This window comes from Telmatherina bonti (genome assembly GCF_933228915.1).
Source record: "Telmatherina bonti genome assembly, chromosome: 24".
In the NCBI taxonomy this organism is placed as follows: Eukaryota; Metazoa; Chordata; class Actinopteri; order Atheriniformes; family Telmatherinidae; genus Telmatherina; species Telmatherina bonti.
Window position 1 is genome coordinate 20743275 of NC_136633.1, and position 19926 is coordinate 20763200.

Consider the following 19926-nt stretch of genomic DNA (forward strand, 5'->3'; position numbering starts at 1 on the left):
CATGCGTCAAAACGTCTTCAAAATGCACGTTCTGAGCACGTTCTCGACGCGCTTAGAACGCGTTCTCGACACCTTCTGAGCACCTTCAGAACGTCTTAACATCCATTGATTAAGGACTATGGGTTAGGTCATTTCATTAAAAGCATGGGGGGCTGCAGGCTGCCCCACCCTCAGTTGTTGGTTGTCACCAGTGGGTTTTATTAGTAAGCTATTAGAATATATATTATTGTTAATGTGCTTGCATTTCATCCATAGTTTTTATAATTAAATAGAAATTCAAATAACAAATGAAAGTTATTTTTTATTTGAATGCCATTTAATTGTAAAAACTACGGATGAAATGCAAACCACTCAATAATAATAATTATTATAATAGCCTACTAATAAAAGCTAGACAACCATAATTATTTTTCATTTGTTGTTAGTTTATTTCAGTGTCATGCACAAAAGTGCAACAGGTACAACACACTCTGATTAAGACAGGACCAGAATGGCAGGTGTGTGCATGTATGAAGGCTACGTTCTCTCTTTCACCAAGGATCAGTGATCCTCTGATCATGACTGCCGAAGCAGTGCACTGATTGGGTACAATGCCCGAACATCCAGTGGCTGAGCAGTCAGATGACAGCCTCTTGACGATAAAATATGCATAAAACGCCACCCCACGTAATTTACGCCACCGCGCGTCTTTCACGCGAGCGCCCGTAATTTACGCCACCGCACGTTCAGATTCACAACGCGTTTGCGCGTAAAAAAGAGCACATGCCGCTTTTTACGGTTTAGAATACGGCGTTCATTTACATCCTATTATTCATACTATCCGCTTGCCATACCTTGAGGCATCAAGAACGCGTCGAGAACGCGCTCATTTTTAAGACGTTTTGACGCACATTTTTGGCGCAACCGGCCTTCCATATGCGCGGAATGCGCCGAAAATTTAAGAAGTTTTTTAAGCTCGACTCAAAAGCCAGAGATGGGCAAAGCTGAACTTTTGCCGCTTGACGCAGGGCGTCAATCAATCAGAGCGATCAGCTCGCAGCTCTTGGAAGATTTCTGTGGTGAACTCAGACACAGGGCTAAGGTGAGATTACTCCGTGCAAAATTAAGGATAACCATTTCTTGCTAAAAAGCTAAATGTTACTGATTTGGCAATGTAGCAGGACACGTTGGGGGGAGGGGGGGCGCTGACTGCGGCTCAATCATTGTTGCATTAACAGTGACTATCACTGCCTTATGACGACATTCTCTCGCTTTATTTATTAAATAAATCCATGCCGAATACTGAATCCGCCATCATTCAGACTGACCGGAAGGAAAGCGCCGCCTTTCCTTCCTCTCTTTTCCGCCGCGTTTGCCGCTCACTCCAGACAAGCGGCAGGAGCGTTCAGCGTTTTCAACGCCCAAAGCGCGTTTGGTCTGAACACACTGTCAGAGATGCTGGCTTTTGAAATGAACGCTGGGCTCATTTAGTCCAGTCAGACTATCGTGCAGATGAGTGCTGTTGAGCCCTGAAGATCTCAGGCATTCAATAAAAGTCTTTGTCCTCGAAGAACACAGACATGTCCAGTTTCTGAGTCTTTTGAAGTGTGCACTGCACATGATGCAATTTGCAAAAAATTAGCAATTTAACATCAAGGAACATTGTCTTTGAAGTATTCTATAATCTTTTAACACATTTTCTCAGAGATTGGACAACCTGTCTCTCTTTATGGTCTGGTCCTCTAAGGCTGTGTTTTTCAATGAACGTGCCAGGAGATCATCAGATGTGCCATGAGAAATGATCCAATTTCACGTAATTGGTCTGAAAAGCAGCTCTGTGTTCATTCAACAGGCCCCGGCCCAGGTGAAAGATCATAAAATTCCTTTTTCTTGTGTTTATCCGATTAATTTCAAGACACTTTGACAAGATGGATTTTATATTAGTAATATAGGCTTTATAAAATTGTTTGTGGTGTGCCTTGAGATTTTTTTTTCAGTGGAAAAAAAGTGTTCCTTGGCTCAAACAAGGTTGAAAAACACTGCTCTAAGGAATCCCTTTTGTAGGTAATCATGATTAATTTTTAACTAGCTTGTTTTTTCAGCCATTTGTTTTGAAACGTGCAACAAGCACCATTTTGTGCGTAAAATTTCTCAGTTTACACATTTATTATGTTATGTATGTACAGTTGTGAATAAAGTATTGGCTCATGTGATTTGAGGGTTTATTTTTCATTTTGTTTACATTTTAAGTACATCTTTACTTTCCTGGACATTGGTTCAGGTTAAATAACTGGATCCTTACCTTCTCATTTTTTAGGAGCTGCCGGCGGATGGCGAAGTCCCTGCGAGCACAGAGGGCCTTGCAGCAGGGCCCCAGGTTGCTCAGCAAACCCGCCCTCTCCACCCGCCTGTTTAAAGCTGCCATATTCAGAGCCCCCAGGTCGTGCTCAAAGAACTTGTCAACATCTGGTGGGATGATACCAGCAGTGATTTAGACGGACGGATCAGGCAGCATTTTAAAATACTAAACATTTTGAACACGAGGCAAAATAAAATGTAATTGCAAAACCATCAATATGATTTAACTGGCTGATATAAAACTATCTCATTATAGTATTAATTCAGAAATCCAACATTTGATTATAATAAATTGGAATATTATATCTTGATAATGTCAGAACTCACCTTTGGGATCGTCCACCTCAGACTTGCACACCTCTTTGACCTGCTCAATGAGTTCAGGGCCAGCAAGTTTCTTGGAGATGCCTGCCCTCAGCAGCACAGCCCCCGGGGTGAAGCGGAGCAAGGCTGCCCCTGCCGTCCGGGGTTCCTGTTTCTGTTTGGGCATCAAGCTGGACCAGTCCACGTCAATAACATCCAGAGGACCTGTCAATGGGTTAACATTGAAACTTAATCTGATAATAAGACTAAATTTATTTTCTAATCTCTCAGTATTTACTGTAAAAAGAAAAATCCAAAAAAAAAAAAAGAATCTTGGATATTTTCCATAAGTATCTGGGTAATACCTGTAATTTTCTCATCCTCTTGCTGGTCCTCTTTCTTCTGACTGTCAGCCAGAATTTCATCCAGCTCATCATCACTGATTGGTTCATATTCCTCTCCAACAGATGCAACTGACTGCTCATCTTCTTTCCCATCATCATCCTCATCGTCATCTCCTAAACCACACCAAAACACACCCCATTAAATTTCCATTTCATGTAGGAAAAATATACAGTTGTTCTCATATTTAGTCATACCCTTTTATTCAAGAAGAAAAAAAACAGCTGCCTGTAAAATAAGATGAAATTGACTGAAGTAATAATAAATAAAAAATTTATGAAAATCATCGCATTATTTTCTAGTTCTGGTTCAATAGAAATATTTTTTTAAAAAGCACACAAATAATATATTTTATTACATACTACATCACTCAAACTAATATTTAGTTGAACAATCCTTTAATGTTTCCGCTCCAGTCAGGTGTTTTCTGTTCCTCTCAGTCAGACTTCTGCGCCTGTTGACAGGTATTTTGTCCCACTGTTCAACAGAAAGGTGCTCTAATTTGTCCAGGACCAGTTTGTTTGTTTTTTTTCTTTCTTCAATTCCATTAAATCAAAAAACAGTGTCTTATATTACTACATGATATTTTTGTAAATTTTTAGTGATTATTCCTTTTTTAAGTCTCCAGTTATTTGAGTGACTGTTGTAAATTCAGCCTTTTCTTTAATAAAAGGGGATGAATACATATGAGCACAACTGTATATTAATATTAAATTAATATTTCATTTCATACATCAGATGTGGCATAATCGAGTGAAATAAAATGGAAGCAGTATACCTTCTGGATTATTTAGTCTTATTAAAAGTCAGCAGCCTACATTACTTGTGAATTGTGTCACCATAACAGACAGAAACTGTAATAACAAACATATTCAGCAGACATTTCAAATTAAATAAGTATAACTCCACGCGGTTAATTATGCTTTGGAGATATATAAATGAAAAAACAGTGTTTTATATTACTAAATTATACTTTTGCACATTTTTAGTGATTATTCCTTTTTTAAGTCTCCAGTTATTTGAGTGACTGTTGTAAATTCAGCCTTTTCTTTAATAAAAGGGGATGAATACATATGAGCACAACTGTATATTAATATTAAATTAATATTTCATTTCATACATCAGATGTGGCATAATCGAGTGAAATAAAATGGAAGCAGTATACCTTCTGGATTATTTAGTCTTATTAAAAGTCAGCAGCCTACATTACTTGTGAATTGTGTCACCATAACAGACAGAAACTGTAATAACAAACATATTCAGCAGACATTTCAAATTAAATAAGTATAACTCCACGCGGTTAATTATGCTTTGGAGATATATAAATGAAAAAACAGTGTTTTATATTACTAAATTATACTTTTGCACATTTTTAGTGATTATTCCTTTTTTAAGTCTCCAGTTATTTGAGTGACTGTTGTAAATTCAGCCTTTTCTTTAATGAAAGGGGATGAATACATATGAGCACAACTGTACCTGAAATGATTTAAAGCTAAGTTGTCGCAGCCTTACCATCGATGCTGTCCGTCTTCTCCAGCTCTCGCTGGTCTCCCATCAGATGGTGACTGTTGCTCGGTTTTTCAGGCTCTGGAGGACTGAAGGCTTCTCTTGGCAGCAGAGGCTCATAGTCACTCCTGTCTTGCCTCATCATGTCTCCCCTCCCGTCGCCTCTCATGTCCCCTCGTCCGGAAGCCCTGGGGTCTCCATGGGGTGGGAGGTCCATCATCATCATCCTGTCCCTCTCTCGATCCACAACTCTTTCACCTCTACCGTCTCTGTCCCGCTCCCTCTCTCGGTCCCTTTCCCGCTCGTGCTGCTGGATGATTCCCTCAGGAAGTAAGCGTTCCCTTTCTCGGATGTCTCTCTCCCGGAGGAGCGGTTCCCGACCGGGACGCATCAGTAGGGGCTCCCGTCCCCTGCTTGGCCAGTCTCTTGGTTCTGGCTCCCAGTCTCTCTGTTGCTGCAGGGGCTGCTGGAGGAGCAGAGGCGGCTGCTGCTGCTGCTGCTGCTGCTGCTGCTGCTGCTGCTGCTGCTGCTGCTGAGGTCGGAAGTCCTTTCGGTCTCGATCTCTTTCCCGCTCAAACGGCTCCCTGTCTCGCTCCCGTTCGCGACTGTCGTAGGACCCAGCACGGGACCTGGACCTCGCCTGCCTCTCAGAGTCCGGAGAGCTGCGTCTTGAGCTGTGGCTGCGGGAATCCTGCCGATCTGTAAAGCGAGATTTTAGGTTTAGGTTTAGGTTGTCATGGTTACCATGGCAGCTTCAAATCCTTTGCTTTAATGTTGCTCAGGAACAGATTGGTGAAATCTACCTGATGAGGTGCTGCGGCTTGGCTCTCCTCTCCTCAGCTGGTCGATCCGTGACTTCCTTTCAGCCCCCGGAGGATCATTCGCCACAGGCCTCTCCCGCTCCCTTTCTCTCTCCCGGTCTCGGGAGTTGTTGCCCTGCATCCTTCCCCGGTGAGGTCGAGGACCCTGAGGCTCTTCTCGGTGAGCCGACTCGTTTGAAGGTGAGCGCAGGCGCCTGGACGACGTCCGGCTTTGGTTGCTCCCCATGCTGCTGCTCCTTGCCTGTTCCAGTGGAGGTTTGCGAAGCAACGGCTGGGACATGAGGGGCTGTGGCGTCATCGTCTGCAGCAGCATCGGAGGCTCTTGGGAAAGTAGAGGCGCGATAGGTGGCGGATTGCCCCTCTCTCTTTCTCTGCCCATCCTTGGGCCACCACCTCTCCTGAGAGGTTCAGGTGGAACCCTCTCAGCAGAAGTCAAGAGGGCTTGCGTCTCTAGTGGACCACATCGATCAGACACCTCCTCATCTGACCAGTCACTGAAAGTGTCCATTTTGGAGAGTGGGGAAGGCTCGGCGGTGCCTCTAACTCCATGGTGATCAGGCCTCATCGAGGGCGGTGGTGTTCGAGGACCTCTCTTCCTCTTACTGTGTGGCTGAGGGGCTGAAGTCTCCTCCTCCGACACATCCGAGTCTCCTTCTCGTGAATGTTTCCTCTTTTGGTCGAGCGCCTTCTTCTTGCCTCCTTTCCTGGGAGAGTGTAAAGGTGGAGGCGCATCTCCAGATCCAGCAGCTGGAGGTTCGGGGTTGAAACGGTCCCCTGCAGACGCCATGCTGTTACCACCAGCAATCTCCTCATCTTTGCGACCCTTCTTCAAACCTTTCTTCTGGGACTTTGTCTTCTTCTTGCCTTCCTCATGGGATTGGGAACCGGCTGTGTCTCGGTCGTCGCTGGCGATGGGGAGGGCGGCAGCGAGTGGGGGCGGAGTCGCTTCGCGCTGGTCTCTGCCCCTGCTACGGGAGTCTGAAGGCACATCCGAGGGGTACTCGCCACGTCTTTCACCACCTCTGCTTCGATCCACGCGTGGCTCAGGGTCGTCGTGGCGACCGCGTGCTTCCCTTTTGTCCCCGGCTCCCCTGCGCTCTTCGTCCTTCCAGTGAGCAGCCTTCTCATCAGATGCAGAGCCCCTCGACGGCGACCGGGACAGGGGATCCTGGGGCCTCACCACCTGGCTTAGTAGGCGATGCTTGTCTCCATCTGCATATGAACACGCTTCAATCAATTACAGTATTTTTCCTTTTAAAAACACCATTATGGTCATTTCTACTTCGTTTATAACTTCTTTTTTTTTTTTTTTAAACTGTACATTTATATTAGCTTTGAATATTTAAGTTTAGCCAATCTGCCAATCATCTGGTAGTAAGTACAGAAAACTAAAAGAAAAAAAATTATTAACAGTGCTTGTTTAGAAACGTGTTCACATGATATAAAGAGGCGCAATCCCCATTAAACAGGAGTGTGTCCTTTTTGAAAAGAATTGTCCTACTGTCAGGTGGAGGTGGACACACTGGGCTGGGGAGGAGGGGCTGTGGGTGGAGCTTGGCCTGCCCTCGGCCAATCGGGCGCTCACTTTTCTCTTCAGGACTATTGTAGCCATCACTGTCCGCCGGGCTGTAGTCCCGCGCAGTCCGCTTAGGGGAAGGTCGGGGGCTTGGGCTGCTCTCCACCCTGGGCCTCTTACGGCTGAAGAATCAGACAAAACAGGAATGTTATGGAAAAAGCGGAGACTTTTAAGATCAAACGCAAGGTTCACCTCATCATACTGTTTGTCAGCAATCTCTGCATGACTTGCAAGAGTTTTTTCCTGACTGAAATGCTTTTTTTTTTTTTTAATTTTTATTTTAATTTTTTTTTTTTAACAAAAAAAAAAAGGTGAAAATGACCTTTACTGACATCTTAATGCCTGATTTATTTACAACTGCATGCAAGAAATTCAATAAATGAATAAAAATACCTATAATAAAAAATATTTATTCAACCAGTAAAAGCTCTGAATCAAAACTTCTTTCGTGGTCAAGATCAAGATCAGATCTAGTTGTTAACATCCAGTTGTTTACAATTTGGTTTGTTGTGAAATAAATAGAAAAATAGTGGATGATAAATCACTACTGTACATGTATTGTACTGTACTGTATTTTTCATCCTAAGCTGAAAGCCATCAAAAAACATCTTCAAATGAACAAATATAATGTTAAATGCTAAAACTAAATTACATAAATTAGTGGGAAAAAAGTGTTTGTTGTTCTCCTCTTGTTTCTTTCTCTCCCCCCCTTTTTTTAAGTAACTAAATACATGTATGGATAAAAAATCTGAAATAATTAGGTAGAATCAGTAAGTTTCATAACATCATGAAGGTTTTCTCCTCAGTTCACTCTGAGCACCAGGAAGAAGGTCACACGTGCCTCATCTTGCGGTCATCCCGGGTGTCGCGAACGGGCCGGTCGTCTCTGGCATCCTCTCTCCTCTCCCGTCTCTCCTCCCGCCCTCTCTCTCGCTCCTCCCATTCCCGCTGCCTCTCCCGCTCCCGTTGCTCCCTCTCTCTCTCCCTCTCCTTCCTCTCTCTTTCCCGTTCCCTCTCCTCTCGCTCTCTCTCCCTTTCCCGTTCTCGCTCCCTCTCTCGTTCCCGCTCCCTCTCCCTCTCCCGCGCTCGCTCCCGCTCCCTTTCCGCCTCCCTCTCCTTCTCTCGCTCCTTTTCCCTCTCCCTCTCCTTCTCTCTTTCCCGCTCCCTTTCTCTCTCTCGTTCCCGTTCGCGGGCCCTGTCGTCTCTTCTGTCCTCCGATCGATCTGTCCGCCGCTCCTCTCTTCTCTCCTCCCGCTCAGACTCCTCTGACCTCCCCTGGTATCTGTTTGGAGATGCTCCTCTTTGGTCTGGAGGGAAAAAAAGCAAAAGAAGAAACACGCATGAGTCTCAGGTTGTCTAGATTAGTCACATCTGCAACCAAGTCTTCTCTCCATTACATGCAAGCAGCGTCTTTCTGCAGATTTGGTCTGAACCACCATAACAACCAAAGCTAAAACATGTCCATCTCTGCAGATGTGACGCCATATTATTATGAAAATACACTTAAATTTATTTTCAAAGCTTTGTTTGTGTGCATGCTTTAATCAAATGGGGGTTAGGTGACGGGATAAGGCTTGAAAAACAGACAGGGACGGTGATGGCACAATGTTTTTGTTGGAACGTCTGAGAGAGTTTAAAGGTTATTGACAGTAAAAAGGCTTAAACCAGTTGCTCACACTGAAATTCAATCAAATTTAATGAAATCTTCCTATTGGTATTACAAAATATTACACATTGCACATGCCCAAAGCGTTACAATCTGATTCAATCTTTTCATCAAGTGGATCATTTTATCAACTCTGATCAGACTGATCTCACAGCAGAGAAGAAATATTTATCCATGTGCACGTATCTTTCACTGCTCTTGTGATTCGTCACCACAATTTTAGGAGGAAATTTTATTCTAAAAAAATGTACCATGCTCCAATTCTTAACATTAAAGTCACAGTGGAAGTTGGTTAAAGCTGCATTTATTTGAATGTAAAAATGGTGATTTATCACCTCAAACATTTTTCTGATGAGTTTACAGTCTCAGTCCTTATTTTTCAAACTTTTCTTCAACACAATATAAATTTTCATTTGGCAAATTAATGCCCTTATTAGAATGAAATAGAGCAGAAAGGAAATATTTTCTTGGGCTGCATTAGGAGGTTCCTGCACATTGGGTTTCACAAAACAAAGATGCCGTTACCCAATTGTTAAGTTTTCTTTCTAAGGGGTCCATTTAAATGTAAATATGTTGAAAAACACAGAAAAGTATGGTTTGTTGTCCTTACATCCCCCAAAGCACAGAATAATATATTTTGATCAAATTAAGAGAAAAATTATATTAAATTTTTAATGGTGTGTCATGTTTGATATATACAGTTTCTGAAAGCTGTTGCATCCCTTTATGGGAAAACCCAGTTTTTAACCACATAAAAAGATGGACGGAGCCTCCGTGACATCACCCATAGGTTTCTAAAGAGCTGAATTGAAACTCAGTGGACGGTTCCCACCATCACCATCTTGGCAGAGGCATGCATGTCGTCTCGCCTGGAAAATACAAATATGGGCAAAGAGGTGGAGCTGAGAGGGGGGCTGGGAGCGTCATGGTGGATGACTGACATCGAGGGAACTCCCAGCTGCATGTAGCTAATAGCTAACCGAGCTAACGGGAGCTAACCAGCTAACGGAGGTAAGCGAGCTGATGCTGAGTCACGTTGTTAACCGGCTAAAAACCGCAGTTGTTCTACATTCTTCTGACTTGAAGCGGGAGATCAGGTACCTGTCAATCAAAAGAACACGCCCCCTAAATATGCCAAATTTTGAGATTAAATTACTTTTAAACGGGCGAGTTAGAAAAAAATTCACTCCCCCCACAGTTGTCATGAAGGTAAACCTGAACTATTAAACCGAAAATGTATTTTTGAACCAGGCTGTAAACATGTTTATTTCTGCTGTGAAGTTGGTCTTTTTAACATGTGAGTCTATGGGGATTTGCTCTGATTTGCAGCCCCTAGTAGATGAAGGGGGAACTGCAGTTTTAAGTGCTTCCGCATAGGCTTCACTTTCAACCCGGGAGGCTTCGTCCATCTTTCATATATGGTCTATGCTTTTAACATGTCTTCTGCCCCCTGGTGGATACATTTTGCACTACAATAATTCCAACATGTACAGTAATAAACTATATTTAGTTGTTCTTATTTTGTTAAAGGGCAAAATCAAGACTTAATATGTTTTAAAGAAAATTTTCAAGCAATTATTTCTTAAGTTGGCCTATAAATGGTTAAAAACAGCATCACCTCTCTCTCGGTTGTCTCTGCGATCTCTTTCTCCATGTCCTCCCCTCCGGTCGTAGGATGAGTCTCTAGTCTGCTCTCGTCGCTCACTCTCATAACGATCTCGGTCTGAACCCCTCTCAGAGCTCCTTTCTGTGGCACTACGATCTGTACTCTTCTCTACGCTTCGTTCTCGCACCCCGCTGCTCCGCGTTTCCCAGTTGTCGTAGCTGCTGTCCAGTTGGGAACTTCGGGAATTTCTGTTTGAGCCTGGCAAAAAGAGAAATAAGAGGAAAAATATGACAATCATATCAAGGAGTTAGATGTAATGTCTTAGAAGTTTCTTTTTTTTTCCTGAAACAAACAACCCAAAAGCCAAACATCAGTTCTTGCCTTTCTCAGGGGCTTCAGTAGCACGTCCTCGTCCTCGACCGTTCCTGTCAGCTCTGTCTGTCCTGGTCTCCGTCCTTCCTTCAGTTCTACCGCCATCGTCGCGTCCATGACCTCTCCCATAAATCCTATCGTCCTGAGCCGGATCCTCCTTCCGATATGCATCATTCCTTTCTCTGTCCCTCTCTTTTTCACGCTCCCTCTCTTTCTCCCGCTCCCGGTCGCGACGTTCGAGCGACTCTCGGCTGGAACGCGTCTCAGCCCTGCTGTCTCTCGAGTCCTTCACGTCCCTGTTGTCCCGAGAGTCCCGCGTTGTTTCTCTTGCTCGGTCGCGGGTGTCGCGTCGCTCGCGAGCCTCTCGTGTCTCCCTGTCATCTCGAAAGTCCTGCGACGACACCAGCTCGGAGTCGTAGTCTCGGTCGTCACGGACGCCGTCTTTCTCTCGCTTGCTGCGACTGTCTGCTTGCAGAAGAGACAAAACTTCAGACTTTTAACTGAACAAGCTTGATCGGGTAAAAGAGACAGAAGGCAGAAACTTCGAACAAGCAGCAGAGAAAACCAACAAACCGTCTCTACGCTCATGTCTGCGACCCTGGCTGGGCGGGCTCCTCTCTCTCTCACCCCGACTCCTCTCTCGGCCCCTGGAGTGGTGCCGGCTGGGGCTTGACCTGTCAGACTGCCGGTGGGGCGAGGTGTCGTGGGAAGCTGGAGGAGATCGAGAACGCCGGGAGCTCAGAGGTGAGGAAGCGGAGGCGTGAGCCGTGGAACTTCGGTGGTAGGAGGGAGAAGAGGAACGCCGCCGTCGAGGAGAGGGAGATTGGTGCTGAGCAGAGGAACCAGAGTGGGAGGAAGGGGAGTGGTGGCGTGGAGGTGTGGGAGTGCGCTGGTGGTGTGGAGGGGACGGTGACCTGCTGTAAAGAAGCACATGACCTCATTATGTCCAGCTTTTAATGAATTCACTAGTTTAAATAAGTTAGCGGTCTGTATGTGCAAACCTGTGAGGAGGGGAGGCGAGCACAGAGGTCTTGTGGGAAGAAATTTTGGGAGAGGTGGATTTCTTCCTGGTTGGGGGCGACATGTCCCTGCAGGGAGACGACACGCTATCAGAGCGGTCATCTGATGTCACCACTCGCTTGGCTTTGTGGGAACTGTCTGATCGGTCCCTACAAACACAAAGGAAAAGGCTAAATCAGTAAAGATGGCTGCAGATACAAGATGTGCTGAAGAACATACAGCTTAAGTCAGCACCAAACCAAGCTGTTTGTTATGGCTGCTGAAGACGTGAACTTAAAGTCAAAGGATTAAGAAAAAAAAAAAAAGCATCTTTCATCCAATAGAGGGAAGTCCACAAACTGTCGTTCGAGTATCTGCTTTGGGTTTGTGAAGATAAGCATCATGAACACGTCAGCAGAGCATTAAGCTCTCTGCTTTGCCTCTACGCTACATGTGTTAGGTGAGGTCCTATGAAATGTGTTTTACTTTTTTCCAAACTACTCTGGTCCTATTTTTTCTCAATGATCTTCTTCAGGACAAACTCAAACAATCAGAGTGTTTGACAAGAGGTTTTCTGACATCAGTTTCGCCCAGAACAGAGGCAGCTTCATCATAAGTTTGCTGTAGACACGTAGGGGCAGCATTTCTTCACTTCCTGGGCAACTTTGGTGTTTTGTGGTCAGAAGAAGGTTAGACTCATCTTGCTTTTGTTGTTTATTTGGCCCAAACACAGTGGAAAAACTCTTAGTTAAAAGAAAAAGCAAACAACATCCCATATGAGCGACGATGCTTGCTCTGTGTTGAGAGGTTTCTTGTATAAATTTATGTGCCGATTAAAGGACTCAGAGAATGAATAAATATGAGCACAACTGTATGTGTGTGTATGTATATATATATATATGTTTTTATGTATGCATGTATGTTAGGCCTGTGACAATACGCTTTCATCCTGATTTGATTCGATTCTGATTTTTTGGGTGCTGATTTGATATAAATTGAGATTGTCGTTTTGTTTTTTGTTTTTTTAAGACTAAAAACAAAAACAAAAAAAATGTACAAAACTTTTTTTGCTCGGCATTTTTCTTGATTTCATTTAGGAAAAACAACACAGCAGCCAGTCCATCATTCTGCTGCTATAATGCCCAAGAAGACAAGTAAAAAGATCAATAAAACCAATAAAAATGACAACTTTAACGGAATCTTCTTATTTATTTGTAGAAAAAGAAAATTGATTTTAAAATTGTAAAGCAAATATGTCCCAATATTCGATTATTTTGATTAGATTTCCCACCCCTAGTATATGTGTGTGTTTTTTTTTTTAAATTGCTCATATGGAGAGATGTGTCTGGAATAAAGATTCATAAAACAAATAAAATAAATATAAACACTTCCTGTTTTTTGTGTCAAATTCCGCGATTCCTTCCACATATTTTGCATCGTGGAAGTCACAGGACACTGGGGTCTTTCTGGTCTTTCTGAAGTTTACATGACAACCTGCTTCCATGTGTCACCACAAATTAAATTAAAAAAAACCACACCAGAGTAATACAAGCTCCTTAGTTTACCTGCGCTTTTCTTTCTTCTCTTTATGTTTTTCGGTGTCTCGTCCACGGTCTTTCCCTTCCTTCTGCTTGTCTTCAGTCTTTTCCTTATTTTTGTGCTTGCCTTTGTGTTTCTTCACCACTACAGGAAGGTCTAGAGGGACAGGAGGAGGAGGACTAGGGGTACGGGGCCCTTTTTTCTTACTGTGGCCTCCTTTTGAAGACCTACCGAGATGAAAAAAACAAACATCACATTTCATTTTTACCGCACAACTCAAGTAGTCACATATATAAATAAGTAACACTTAAAGAATCCTATAAAATGATTCATCTAAAGATAAATAATCTTTTCAGGAGCCTATTGTTCCCACCAAGCCTCACAGGATGAGACTAGATATGATGCACATGTCCTCCAAACTCCTAAAAAATTAAAGTTCACCCAAATTTTCAAAAGCATGTTTCATTCATTTTATGATCGGTGATAATAAACAGCAACATTAACCACATTCAATTACAACAGACACAAATAAAAGGAAACCCTGAATGTTTTTCAACAACAAAAATGATCAATTTTCTATCTAAACCACAGAAACGGGGTTGACAAGTCTTCCTGAAGTGCACACCATATTTTATTTGCATCCTTGTCTGATGCCACCTCTGATGCTTGTCCACAGTGACCATTTGAAAGAGCAGCATTTTGTAAAGTTTAAAATCTTCAGCTGCGTAGTGGCAGGTGTATGTTGTCGATTTCACCATTTAAAAAACAAATCGGTCTATAAGTATTGAGGCCACACATCCTCTCTGTCCTTCATTGGCTCTGATGTTTGTGCTCTGTCTATAAGTGTGAGTTAACAGAAAAAATGTCAACACAAACAACTAAACATGCAAAAAAAAAAAAAGAAAAAGAAAAAAAAAACCTTAAAGGTGTAGTATGTAAGATTTTCAATATTTTCAAAATAAATTAACTAATAAAATAACTACAATCATAATTAGATAGTTTTTTTTTTAAACATGTAGGTTCCAGTCTGTCCATATTTGATGTTTTATTAAATTACAAGTTTAATTAATGACAAAAAGAACTTTTTTTTTTTTACTGGTAGGCAAACATTTAAGAAGGGTCTTTGTCATTAATTAAACTTGTAATTTAACAACACGTCAAATATGGACAGACTGGAACCTACATGTTTAAAAAAAACTATCTAATTATGATTGTAGTTATTTTTTTAGTTAATTTATTTTGAAAATATTGAAAATCTTACATACTCCACCTTTAACAAAACAAAAAAATAGTAGTTTCTGAATCTCAAGTGTTAGTCAAGAGAAAAAGTTCAAACTGATTACACTGATTTGTGCCTGCATGTACAGGAAAATGTTCGTACCTGACTGTTTCTGAAGCAGCCAAAGCGAGTGACGCCTTCTTCTCTTTCTTCCCAGAGCCGCCTCCTTTGGTTCCACTTTTGTGTTTTGGGGAATTGCTGGACTTCCTCGATGATGGAGAGTCTTTGGAGCTTAACAGCTCAGGAGAGGACTGACGAACAGAGATTACGTTCAAATATGAAATTTTGACAAGCCCTCTTGAAGACATTTTCTTAAAAGAAGAAAACCATCAAGTTATTTCTTACTTTTGGCAAGGCTGTGGCTCTAGTTTTTGTGAGAGTTTCATCTTTCTTGATAACAATATCTTCCCTCTTTTCCAAGTTCTCCTGCTCCAATTTCATCAGTTCTCGCTGGATCTTCTGGCGCTTCATCTCCAGGGATAATTCGTAGTCGTAGTCACCAATATCAGAATCTGAAAGTCAAACAAAAACCACATGCTTCTTTAAAACAGGAAAGGAAGCTTGAGTTGGAGCTTCCAACTCAATCTGTTGGTTTCCTTATATAGGCTATTATGAATTGGCTTTCATGTTTTTTTTTCCTGTCTGTAAAGCGTCTTGAGATGGCATTGCCGTGATTTGACGCTATACATATAAAGTTGAATTGAAATTGAAGCAGCGAAGTTTAAGTTTACACTGATGGCGATCAAATCAGCTCTCACAAACACATAACATTTGTAAACTACGTACCTTCACGATTGGCTTCCCACTCTGTGGGCTCGTCTTCACTGGCTGGGGTACGCTCCTTTGTGATCTTAATATCCTCCTTCTCCCTGTGTCGGCCTCTGGAGGAATCTCTCTGCCATAAATAGAAAAGCATAAATGATCGATCATCACCATGTGAACTTTATTGTAATCATTCTGCTTTGTTCACTATTTGGACTAAAAGCAAAAACAGCAGATTCAGCCTTCATACTGTTTTGAAAGCACACATCAAGAAAGTAAAGAACTCACTCTCACGGTGGGGGATGTGGGCTCATCTAGGTCTCGCTTCAGGTTTTCCGGGTCAACATCCTGCCTTTTATTCTTCATCCTCTCCCGCAGATCACCTGTGGGTCGCTCTGTCGACCTGCTCCATTAGACACACACGAAAACCTCCAGATAAAATATCTGACCTGATCCAAACTGAGAAACAAGAATCAATCATGAATCAATCAGCACATGAGCAAGTTCCAATCTTCTTACCGATTAAAGCTAAATCCTTTGCCTCGTGGCTGAGTTCCATGTGTGTAGCGACAAGTGTTGCCGTAACTGCAGCTACCGGTTTTCAGCCAATTTCTACATTGACTCTAAAACATAAGAAAATAAATAAATACAGTGCGAATTAACCTCACGGCAATGATAAAAGTTAGTCACACAATATGAGTTCAAACAATAAAATACTGTTTTGTTTACTTTTGCTGCATGCAATTGACTTCTCAAATAAAATATAAATACTTTATTTTTGTATTGTATGTTAGAAGTCCAAAAAAACAGAGAAAAAAAAACTTTGAAGTCTACATACATCAGCAGCATTACTGCCAGTGCTGGGGCCGAGTCTTTCAAACACGCTGGGCCGCCGAGATGGGGTGGTGGGGTTAGTGGTGCTGCTGGTTGTGGTGCTGCCGCCGCTGCTGCTGCTGTCAGATATGGTTTTTGAATTTTCCACTGTTACCTTCCGCCTGATCTTGGACATTCTGCAGGACTAAAAATATGGCAAACAAGGCTTAATGAAAGCTTTTCTAGTGTCGCATTAATCAAATCAAAATTTAATTCTTGAGCACTTTTCATGCCATGGGCAACACAAAGTGCTTTACAAGATAAAATCAAGTCACAAGAATTAAAACAAACAGTCGATAACAAGACATTTTAAAACATTTAAATAACTGTCTAACACACAGGTGTCAAACTTCAGTCCTTGAGGGCCGGTACACTGCAGGTTTTTGTTGTCTCCATGCTCCAACACACCTGACCGAAATTCATAAACAGGTTGACGTGGTGCTGCTGGATCCACTTGATTTGAATTAGGTGTTGGAAGAGGGAAGCAACAAAAACCTGCCGGATACCAGCCCTCGAGGACTTGAGTTTGACGCCCCTGGTCTAACAAAATGCACACCATGTAAGACTTTAATAGCGATGTTCACAAAAAAATCCAATCCATTGACAGCATAGCAAGTAATTAAAAGGAATTAGCATGGTGCACTATGCTACTGATTCTCATGAAATGCCATGAGGTGCAAAACAACAATTCTGCACAAAGCAAAGTCACAACCAAAACCACATATTTGCCAAAAAAAAAAAAATAAAATAAATAAAATAAAATAAATTATCAAAATCAAGGGTTTCTCTGTACTTTGATCTGCATTGTGATTAGGGCTGAGACCATATGCTTTTGTCCCAATTCGATTCTGATTTTTTTAGGTGCCAATTTGATTTAAATTGCGATTCTCACAATTCTTTGATATTGATGATTTTTGTAGATTAAAACCAAAATAAATGTATGAAACTTTTTGTTTTACTCGTCATTTTCCTTCATTTCAATTAGGAAAAAACAACAGAGTAGCCAGACCATCATTCTGCTGCTAAAATTCCATTATATTCTATTCTATTCTACCCTACAGTCATTTAGCAGAGGCTTTTATCCAAAGCGACTTACATATGAGTGAGAACAACACAAGCCCAAACACACACACACAAAATCAAACATAGAAGACATCGTAGGAAGGTGCTAGTGGACTGTCCCATTGGACGCAGGTCCTTCCATGAAGTGATACAGGCTTTTTTTTTTGTTTGTTTGTTTACTCCCTTCCCACCCCATAATATCACCTATGTTATAATACAAAGAATTAATACCATAAAGTTTGTTGCAAAATACCCAAGAAGACAAGTTAAAAGATCAATAAAAACAATAAAAATTACATATATAATGGATTATTCTTATTTATTTGAATAAACAAAAGAATTGTGAAGCAAAAAATCCCGATTTGCGATTTTTTTTTTTAAATTCGATTTTCCCACCCCTAATTGTGATAAATATTGACGTATCCTGCATCACAAACACACCTTTAAAAACCCATTTCACATTACAACTAAAACTTTCACATTACCTGAATTTAATAATTTTGACAGATACTACTGTGCCTTTTTAAAGCAGACCTCTTGACAGAGGAACACTGAATGAACTAAAGAGGTTTCTGTTGTTCAGTAAATCCAAAACACGAACAGATGCATTTTTCTGTCCTGCAGCTGCTAGATGCTAATCTAAAGTTAGCTATAATGCAGGCCAGCTTATAGCTGCTTAAAGTTCCTTGCTAACTACACGGTTATTATTCTGCTCCACTGTTTTATACGTATGTAAAGTATATAACACCCAGTGGGTTTATGAGTTACTATTAAATTCCCCTCGTGTTTGGAAATAGCAGTAAATAGAGGCTAATGCTAAAGTTAACTGTGTCATGTTTTATCTTAGGACGGGGCCTTGAAGCCGCCTCAGTCGCTGTACCTGCTAACATGCGAATAAAAATAAAGATCTCACCCAGGATATTGTTTCGGTGGCGCATCTACTTTAGTCCAGTCAACTGATTAAGCACTTGGAAAAAAAAATCAAGGTTTATTCTTTTAAATCAAAGGCAAAAACAGCCCCGAGTGCCTTCATATTGGCGGAGTGCCGGTCTTCTTCTATGGTGCTTTAACGAGCATGACTTTGCTCCGGAGTTGATCATTACCGCCACCCCCGGATTTTTATTTAACATAAATGAACATAAATAACAAAACAAAACAAAAAAACAAAAAAAACAAACAACAAACAAACAAACAACAAAAAAAACATTTATTGATAGAGGAACAACCCCTCGAGATGCACCTTTTCGTTTTAAATAAAAGTTTTCGTTTTTGCAGTGTCTGCAAAAAGGAAAAAAAAGAAAGAAATTTACAAACAGTAAAAAAAGAATAAGTAAATGGATAAATAACAAAAGAACAAAATAAAAATAAATAACATACGTAATACATGCAATAGTCATCATCAATCATACTTCCATACAAACACACACACAAACACACTACTCTCGTAATACCACCCTCCGACCGATGCTCAAAACCTGTACAAGTTAAATGCATAGCGACAAAGTGTGAAGATGTGATACTGATCTATATATTATTTATATACAGTTGTGCTCATATTTATTCATTCCCTTTCATTAAATATGGAAAAAAAACAGCTGCCTGTAAAATACGCTGAAATTGACTATAGTAATAATAAATAAAAAATTGATGAAAATCATGACATTATTTTCTAATTCTGGTTCAATAGAAATATTTTTTTTAAAAAGCAAACTAATAGGATAATTTATTACTTATTACATGACTCATAAACTAATATTTTGTTGAACAATCCTATAATGTTTCCGCTACAGTCAGGTGTTTTCTGTTCCTCTCAGTCAGACTTCTGCACCTGTTGACAGGTGTTTTGTCCCACTGTTCAACAGAAAAGTGCTCTAATTTGTCCAGGACCAATTTGTTTTTTTGTTTGTTTTTTCTTTCTTCAACTCAATTAAATAAAAAAACAGTGTCTTATATTACTAAATTATATTTTTGCAAATTTTTAATTATTGTTCCTTTTTAAATTGTCCAGTGAATACATATGAGCACAACTGTATATTAATATTATATTAATATATCATTTCATTCATATCTCAGATGTGGCATAATCATGTGAAATAAAATGGAAGCAGTATTCCTTCTGGATTAATTCTTCTTATTAATAGTCAGCAGCCTACATTACTTGTGATTTGTGTCACCATAACAGACAGAAACTGTAATAATAAACATATTCAGCAGACATTTAAAATGAAATAAGTATAACTCCACGCGGTATTTTTTGGGGGGATCTCACATTCAAGATGTTAATTGGGAGAAACCCTGGCTTCTGCCTGGTAAATACTGCATTCACAACAAAACCAAATACATTCATTTTAAGATCTTTCATCATATTTTCCCAGTTAATGCTGTGATAATGCTGTGAACATATAGATAACTAATAAATGCTCATTTTGTGGGGCAGAAGTTGAATCTGTAACACATTTATTTTTTTTATCGAGAGAGAACCAAAATTTTCTTAGCTCTCTCATTTGATCATCTGAACCTCTTTAAGTGTTAAGGTGTGTGATTTAATGGCTCTAACAGCTCGAAGATCAATGAATGGGTGAAGAGGTGGTGGCATGGGTTGGCCCCATTTTCCCAGATGTTCTTGATTCTGCAGCACAGATAAGGGTGTTTAACCTCCAGAGGAGAGATGTGCAGTCAAATGATTCCTTGTTAATGTGTCGATGACCCCTTGGATTTTCTTCCTGTCAGCTGTGATGCGGTTATAATGAAGTATGTCAGAGTGTTCTCAACACAGCAGCAGTAAAAGGCCTTGAACAGCTCAGATGACAACTTGTTCTTCTT

General features: G+C 41.0%; 1 protein-coding gene across 3 annotated transcripts in view; it reads right to left on the bottom strand.

The window, feature by feature from the left end:
• Window positions 1-18157, bottom strand: part of zc3h13 (zinc finger CCCH-type containing 13) — a 20138-nt gene extending 1981 nt beyond the window's left edge. The window contains exons 1-19 of one of the 3 annotated variants that reach the window (XM_079263865.1): window positions 18017-18157; window positions 16007-16186; window positions 15688-15791; window positions 15457-15571; window positions 15193-15301; window positions 14752-14918; window positions 14509-14657; window positions 13154-13354; window positions 11591-11758; window positions 11163-11506; window positions 10599-11054; window positions 10230-10475; window positions 7787-8252; window positions 6871-7067; window positions 5352-6581; window positions 4555-5247; window positions 3006-3158; window positions 2665-2865; window positions 2282-2445 (exon numbers count right to left, since the gene is read on the bottom strand). In XM_079263865.1, the coding sequence (XP_079119991.1) occupies window positions 2282-2445; window positions 2665-2865; window positions 3006-3158; window positions 4555-5247; window positions 5352-6581; window positions 6871-7067; window positions 7787-8252; window positions 10230-10475; window positions 10599-11054; window positions 11163-11506; window positions 11591-11758; window positions 13154-13354; window positions 14509-14657; window positions 14752-14918; window positions 15193-15301; window positions 15457-15571; window positions 15688-15791; window positions 16007-16177 (5334 nt within the window). In that variant the 5' untranslated portion in view covers window positions 16178-16186; window positions 18017-18157. Of the gene's footprint in view, window positions 1-2281; window positions 2446-2664; window positions 2866-3005; window positions 3159-4554; window positions 5248-5351; window positions 6582-6870; window positions 7068-7786; window positions 8253-10229; window positions 10476-10598; window positions 11055-11162; window positions 11507-11590; window positions 11759-13153; window positions 13355-14508; window positions 14658-14751; window positions 14919-15192; window positions 15302-15456; window positions 15575-15687; window positions 15792-16006; window positions 16187-18016 lie in introns of all 3 variants that reach the window. The other 2 variants (XM_079263866.1, XM_079263864.1) reach the window with 2 other exon arrangements.
• Window positions 18158-19926: the final 1769 nt, after the last annotated feature.